The 8,278-nt window shown below is 37.9% G+C and overlaps 1 protein-coding gene across 1 annotated transcript; it reads right to left on the bottom strand.

Moving 5' to 3' along the window:
• Positions 1-255: 255 nt before the first annotated feature.
• Positions 256-4,919, bottom strand: LOC133615497 (metalloproteinase inhibitor 2-like). The gene is made up of 5 exons (XM_061974128.2): positions 4,706-4,919; positions 912-991; positions 742-844; positions 526-638; positions 256-464 (listed from the first exon to the last, which is right to left on the bottom strand). Exons 1-5 carry the CDS (start codon positions 4,833-4,835, stop codon positions 312-314), a joined length of 579 nt encoding a protein of 192 aa, XP_061830112.1. The 5' UTR covers positions 4,836-4,919; the 3' UTR covers positions 256-311.
• Positions 4,920-8,278: the final 3,359 nt, after the last annotated feature.

The following is an 8,278-nucleotide window of genomic DNA, read 5'->3' as shown; positions in this document are numbered from 1 at the left end:
ACGGTGAAAAAGTGGACTGGGTTTCCATACAGTAATACGGGTGTTACTGATAAGTACTGACGAAGGGTCTTCAAATGAATAGTGAAAAAAACAGCTTGTTCTAATATTCCTGCATTTAGTAAAACTGAAAAGTTTGAGGCTTAAGCCTCAGTAAAATAGACCTGACACCACCAATGGCTGAACCAATTGCCATTTTAAAAAGCCTCACCAAAAAAAAAAAAAAGCCTCACCAAAAAAAAAAAAAAAAACACTTCATTTCTTTAAATCGATTTATTTGTATCTGACATTTTCTGCTTGGGAGTTTAGGGTCTTTAATGTCCATTAAGTTCCTCCCTGTACCAGGAACAAGAACCATCACTTTTCTTGATGCAAGCAGATTGTTTGTCCTGCTCGTCAATTGTATTTGTCCACAAGCACTCAGTTGGGCTGCCGATCCCGCACGGCACAGAGGAGCAGCGAGTGATCTGGATAATACAGCAAAGGTTAGGATTTAAATAACATTTACCATATATTAGGTCTGCTTACCTTGCAATCACAGCCCATCATAAAGTGTTCTACCAGGATATCATGGCTGCTCATCCAGGGTACAACATAATTACAGGATGAAACACGCAGCGACCCGTCAGGCTTCAGTTGGCCTGCAATTGAGAAACTTGAGTCAAACAAGCTGAACTGATTTCTTATACTCCTGCAGGAAGAAATATTTCAAATCATAAAACCCAAGGATGTTTTTTGTTTTACCTGTGATGAAATATTCTACACCTTTGTTCAGAGTCACACCACATGCTGCAGAGGAGGATGCAGTGCAGACGGTATCATAGTGCCTGATAGGACCTTTCAATATCTGAACAAATGTATATAAAATTAGCATTTGCATGCAATCATTGACATAATTGACTATAATTAATAACCTTGGTCAGTTTGATGTCATACGTGATGTCGTACTTCAATTCACCGGCCGTCGCCTTTGAAACCACCTTTGCCTTGATGGCTAGAAAGAAAATGCCAGTCAATCTTTGACTAGAATTGAAGCAAACACCAATAAAAGACATCTGCTAAACAGTCATGTGAGAACTCAAATTGAGTTTAATTTCTCTAGAGAGAGAAATAGAAAGCTATATTATAGGTCAGACTGGAAGTCTCTGCAGAGAGTGGTGAGGACGACGGAAAAGATCAGGACTCCCCTTCCTCCTATCCAGGAAATTGCAAAAAGCCGCTGCCTGACCAGGGCTCAGAAAATCTGTACAGTCTCCTCCCACCCCCACCAAGGACTGTTCTCATTGCTGGACTCTAGAAAAAGGTTCTGCAGCCTCGAACACATCATAATAATCCCCTCAATTCCCCCCCCAAAAACGGATTAACTCGCTGGAATATAAAGACAATATAACATACACCCATAAACGTGGATGCATATGCAAAAAAGCAAATTATATCTGCACCTTATTGCTCTTTTATCCTGCACTACAACGAGCTAATGCAACAAAATTGTGTTCTTATCTGTACTGTAAAGTTCAAATTTGAATGATGATAAAAGGAAGTCTAAATCTAAGGTCAAAACAGTGCTGTTATTTTGATTTAGTCTTATTGAAGAAATGTCCCCGGTTAGACAGGAAGTCAACCAGAAATGTCAAAATGTAGTCAAGCTACATTCCTCTACTAAACTTGATAAAAAAAAACAGTAAAGCAGGCAAAAATATCTTGGCTGGTATGTAAAACTCAAATTGAGTGCATGGGTTACTTGTCGAACCATTATCCATTTTCTCTCTAAAATTGTCATTACGGTCATTAAAAACACCAAGTTTTTAATGACAGCATATTTGTGAAAATATCGTTAGGAGCTGTAACTTATGAAAAAAAAAAAATTTTAAAAGATGGTTTTGCCAGACTTTTTGGCACACAGTAGATACAGTATGAAATTGTTGGAAAAAGACATTTCATTGTTTAATTCATATAGTTACGATTGCCAACTCCATGAAAATAATCATAATCCCCTCAATTCCCCCCAAAACAGATTAACTCGCTGGACTATAAAACAATACAACATACATCCGTAAACTGACTTTGAATGACAATAAAAGGAAGTCTAAATTTAAACGTGGATGCATATGCAAAAGTGCAACATATTTATCTGTACAATAAATCTATTTATATCTGCACCTTTGTTGCCCTTTTATCCTTCAAAACAATGAGCTAATGCAATGAAATGTCATTCTTATCTGTACTGTAAAGTTCAAATATTAATGACAATAAAGGAAGTGTAAGTCTACAGAAAAGAAGGGACACCTTGCAGGGCTGGTCGACCTAAATTGTTTGAGCCTCTGTGTGAAAGGAGTCTTCTGTCCACAAAGGTTGAGTGGAGGCAACTGAACTCTTAAGATGTTTCACAATTGCTTCCATTCAACCTTTGTGGATTACTCACAATGACCTTTTTTTCAACCATTCCACTCCAACCAGAATTTAATTAGATGCACAGGTTTTGGATTCATATAAATACATGGCAAACTAAATGTGCTAAATTACTAAACAGAAGGTTTATAGGTGCTGAAGGAACTCTCCACTCTGTGGCTATTGTCTTTATGCTATATCGTGTTAATTTCTCATTAAATGAAGCCATCGCACGCCACTAATAGTTGAAGCCACAGATCTTTCAGTTCCAGTTTATTTCGAACATGCATACGATACAATGTAATGCATCACACTACTCCAGTTTCATTACAGCACGTCCAAAAAGGAGTAGGAAGAAGCAGAGCTTATTTAATCCTACCCCTTTTTATACCATAGCAATCGTATCCAATGTTCTTGTTCTCTGTAACATAACAGTGAATAATAAATATACCATTGTAACTAAACAAATAATTTTTGTCTCAATTAAAAAAAAAAGTAAACATAATTCTTGTTCTGTGTACTTTGTGAACACTTGTAGATTGAACGGTCTCTTAAACTGAATCATATTGGTGCTTTGACACATTGCATAATTTAATTCCACATACAGATATGCTAAAAGGTTTTAAGTGTTGTACGAGCATACAAATGTTTACATGCTCATCAAAAGGGTGCAAAGTGGATCCGTGAAAGACGGCACGTACTCCACCTGCAGGACCAACTGCACTGAGTGACTAAACAAAACACACTCCCATAATTATGCCTTTTGCAACCATAGACCACAACTTGTAGTTTAACTTTTACACACTTTAATTATCTGCTGCACTGACAACACACCTGCTCAGTGCGTGTTTAAGTTTATTTGGAACATGCATGCATACATGACACATCAGTTTCTCTATTCAACATGTTCGAAAAGGAGTAGGAAGAAGCAGAGCTTATTTAATCCTACCCCTGTTCCTTTACATAGCAGTTGCTAAAACTTTTGTTCACTTGCTATTCTCAATTTACAATATACTCCATAAGTAATAATGTTGGTTATTGTTGCAAAACTGCTCTGTCAAAACTGGCGAGTGACGTCACGCTTTACCTTTTTTTCCTCTACAGGACACCAAACCCGGAACACTGCAAAAACTGAAATCTAAGTAGGATTACAAATCTCAAATAAGGGTGATGTTTGCTTATTTTCTGTCTGATAAGATCATTCTTCTCACGAAGCAGATTTTATGTTAGAGTGTTTTACTCGTTTTAAGGGTTTTGGTCCTAAATGATCTCAGTAAGATGTTAAAGCTTGTAGCTGAGATTTGATGACCTATATTGAGTAAAACATGCTTGAAACTAGAATATCAACTGTTGCAAAGCTGTGTCATCAACACTCACAAGTATAAAACTACTTTTTTAAAGTAATTTCTTATTTCAAGCATGAAAATAAAAAAAATCATGACTTTGACACAATTGTGTCTGATAATTAAACCAATACCAATGACAGCCAAATGGACTTTGCTGTTTTATTTTCAATGAAACAATAGAAAACACATACTCATATAGTAGTACAGTTGGCACAGTCCAGTAAACTGACAGTTAATATTTAAACATTTAAAATGTAATTTCTAACAATTTTAAACAGAAATAGTTCATGCACATTCAGATAAATTCCTCAAATTATAATTAAAAACATTTTGGCCGCGGGCCAGGCTGTATATATGTGCACTAATTGACTGAAAGAGCACGCACTTGGCGCGATGATGTCATGTTATCGATGGAAAAATGCATTTTTAGACAATATGATTTGCCTGAGCGGCTAGGAGACCCCGAGTGTAACACGCGGTTGCCTTTCCTGGTTTGCTGGTTTCAACAAATGTAATGCTGAGCGTATATCATGTCAAGATAATGGCACTAGCATTTACTTCATTTAAGAATATTTTTCAACATATTGAGCAAAAAAGGTCTCTTTTCTACCAAGAAAAGTGCACTTATTAGTGAGAATATACTTATTTAAAAAAAAAAGGTATTTTTGGGTTCATTGATGTTATCTAATTTTACTTGTTTTGGAAAGTCTTGACAAGCCAAATGTTCTTGTTCTATTGGCAGATCATTTTACTTTGTTCAAATAAAATACCCCTAATTTTTGTATTATTTTTTTCTCGTTTTTGAACACTGACTTTTTGCAGTGTACTAAATAAACCTTGGCAGCTCAATACGGGACAATTCTGTTTTTTGTCGCATTTCGACCACATTTAGCAGCGTTCCTTGTCAACATACACGGACAATCCATGGAGGCAAACATTATGTACAACCCAAAACATTTTAATGTTGGACTTACCAACATCTGACTGGCAAAACTGCGTCTGTGGATGGTCATAAGGACAAGTGCAGGCCTGTGCTCCTTCTTGCAGCTGCCACATGCACAGCAGCACCAGGGGGAACACACAACACTTCATCCAACTCATCATGGAAGAAAATGTACCTGAGAAGAGACGATTTTGGGAAAAGAAGTTCAGCAGGCAAATATTCTGGTGTTCTTTCTGGTCAAGGGTGGATGAGCAGCCTTTTATTGATGCAGGCTCCTCCCACACTTGCACAAGTGGAGAATTGATTTCACCTTTGCACACACCTGTCTGTGACGTTTTTAATGAAAAATGTGTGCGCACCCAGCAAACATTTTCTGTAAATATAACTTAGGAAAACTAGAGCACTTTGTCTTTCTGTGTGATGTGTCTGCACTAAAGCACCCAGACAATAAATGCCATTTAAAACAACACGCAGGAACCAGAGTATTTTTCTGGTCAAATTTCTACATATATTCAATTAGGGCTCGTTAACTTGTTTCCACGGCAACTTGGCCCCATAGAGCTGAGAAAAGACACAAAGACAAAACAATAGACTAGTAATAGTTTACTGATACAAAATCATCACTTACATTTTTTAATATTACACATTTTTAGATAATAAAGTAACTTTTTTCACTGCAGTGCCATTACCTCTCTACCCTTCCATTTTTCCGGCGAAATCATGATGTTTTTTCCTTCTTTCCTGGATGATACAATGGACATGAGTTTGAACCCGTGAGGGTCTGCTTTTTTTTTTTTTTTTTTAAACAAAGTACCAGTATAATGGAAAAATAAATGCTATTCATATGTTGAATTGGGTTTTATTTTATCCATTAAAAAAACATATCCAATGATATTTCCAGTCCGCAAAACATGTGAAAATATCGTCTAAGCATCCACAAAACGCCACAATATCAAACGGCCGTTTAGAATTTACCGCTCAAAAAGGCTTCGTCAATTTCCGTTGTGATGTCGTCACGGTGACAACTCATATCAGTCATACTGGATGTATGCACATATGGGAAAGGGATGTGCTGTTTAACATTCACAATCCCTATGTATAAGACATATATGTTTTTGTTTTTTAATGAATTCTAAATTGTAAAAACAATGGTGTCAACACTATTCCGCCCACAAAGCCCTTTATAAAAACATCCAAAACCCGCCAACAGTACTCCATTAACATCTAGTGAACTGTATATTAACTAAATATTAGCGATATTGTTATTATAAACACTAACGCAAACAAACTAATTTTCAGTGGCGCATTAATCGCAAAGAGCTAACCAGCTAATGAAGCTATATTGACATACTAAATGTAACCTGCTGCTGCTGGTGCATCCTTTATAAACTGGTGAAAGTTAAATTTGGATAATCGGTGTCCAAATTACAACCCGCGGGCCAATTGTGGCACCTTCAATTTTCCCCGTGAGACAGCACAAGGTCAACAAGCAATCTGGTCAGGCAAGGTGTTATCATATGGAATTTAAATATCTGGGGGTTTGATAAGAGCATACTTGCCCCCAAAATGGCGACGACTTAGCCCGGTGACCATTGAGCGCAGCTTGTTTATGACCGAATCCAAACAACCTTCCTTAGTCATGGTGCAAAAAAGTCAACATATCAGACATAACACAACCTGCTCACTGAACGTTGTAAATATAATTTATTTTAAAAACAGCAACCACCATAAAAAAATCCAAAATTACACCCATTTAAATCCATTGCAAATCATGATGGGAAAAATGCCAAAAAAAACTCTCTCCACACTTATTCATGTTTGTCGCATTCTAGTTACTTGATATTTCTGATTGATTACAAAACTTTAAGGCGGTCGTCCCAAAGATAAACAAAGTAGGAGTTGAACTTTCACATATTCTTAATATCCACTTCTAATAATGAATGAAAATGTTATATGAACAAATATGTATTGGTTTTATATATATATATATATATATATATATATATATATATATATATATTAGGAGTATGGGAAAACATCGATTCGAATCACGATTCTCATGTTGTGCGATTCAGAATCGATTCTCATTTTTAAAAATCCATCCATCCATCCATCCATCTTCTTCCGCTTATCCGAGGTCGGGTCGCGGGGGCAGCAGCCTAAGCAGGGAAGCCCAGACTTCCCTCTCCCCAGCCACTTCGTCCAACCCTTCCTGTGGGACCCCGAGGTGTTCCCAGGCCAGCCGGGAGACATAGTCTTCCCAACGTGTCCTGGGTCTTCCCCGCGGCCTCCTACCGGTCGGACGTGCCCTAAACACCTCCCTAGGGAGGCGTTCGGGTGGCATCCTGACCAGATGCCCGAACCACCTCATCTGGCTCCTCTCGATGTGGAGGAGCAGCGGCTTTACTTTGAGCTCCCCCCGGATGGCAGAGCTTCTCACCCTATCTCTAAGGGAGAGCCCCGCCACCCGGCGGAGGAAACTCATTTCGGCCGCTTGTACCCGTGATCTTGTCCTTTCGGTCATAACCCAAAGCTCATGACCATAGGTGAGGATGGGAACGTAGATCGACCGGTAAATTGAGAGCTTTGCCTTCCGGCTCAGCTCCTTCTTCACCACAACGGATCGATACAGCGTCCGCATTACTGAAGACGCCGCACCGATCCGCCTGTCGATCTCACGATCCACTCTTCCCCCACTCGTGAACAAGACTCCGAGGTACTTGAACTCCTCCACTTGGGGCAAGATCTCCTTCCCAACCCGGGGAGGAGATCGATTTATTTATTTATTTTATTTTATTTATTTATTAATCGATTTATTTATTTATTTATTTTAAATTAATCAATCCAACAAAACAATACACAGCAACACCATAACAATGCAATCCAATTCCAAAACCAAACCCGACCCAGCAACACTCAGAACTGCAATAAACAGAGCAATTGAGAGGAGACACAAACACGACACAGAACACACCAAAAGTAGTGAAACAAAAATGAATATTATCAACAACAGTATCAATATTAGTTACAATTTCAACATAGCAGTGATTAAAAATCCTTTATTGACCTTATCATCAGACATTTATATATATATAAAAAAAAAAAGAACAATAGTGTCACAGTGGCTTACACTTGCATCGCATCTCATAAGCTTGACAACACACTGTGTCCAATATTTTCACAAAGATAACATAAGTCATATTTTTGCTTCATTTAATAGTTAAAACAAATTTACATTATTGCAATCAGTTGATAAAACATTGTCCTTTACAATTATAAAAGCTTTTTACCAAAATCTACTACTCTGCTTGCATGTCAGCAGACTGGGGTAGATCCTGCTGAAATCCTATGTATTGAATGAATAGAGAATCTTTTTGAATCGGGAAAATATCGTTTTTGAATTGAGAATCGCGAGAATAGTCAAGGTTTCTGTGGTTTATCCGTTATACAGTGCTCAATACCGGGGTAGAGCAGAATATACGTTAGGTCAGGAAAAAATCCCTACAAGCCTGTTTCGCAGGTTTTCCTGCTCTTCAGGGGATTTTCCCCATGCTCCCATTTGTCATGTTGGGTCAGAAGGCCTCCGGCAGAATTCATACAGCGC

Source organism: Nerophis lumbriciformis, linkage group LG22 (genome assembly GCF_033978685.3).
Source record: "Nerophis lumbriciformis linkage group LG22, RoL_Nlum_v2.1, whole genome shotgun sequence".
NCBI classification, from domain to species: Eukaryota; Metazoa; Chordata; class Actinopteri; order Syngnathiformes; family Syngnathidae; genus Nerophis; species Nerophis lumbriciformis.
This window is presented reverse-complemented; position numbering and strand designations above follow the sequence as displayed.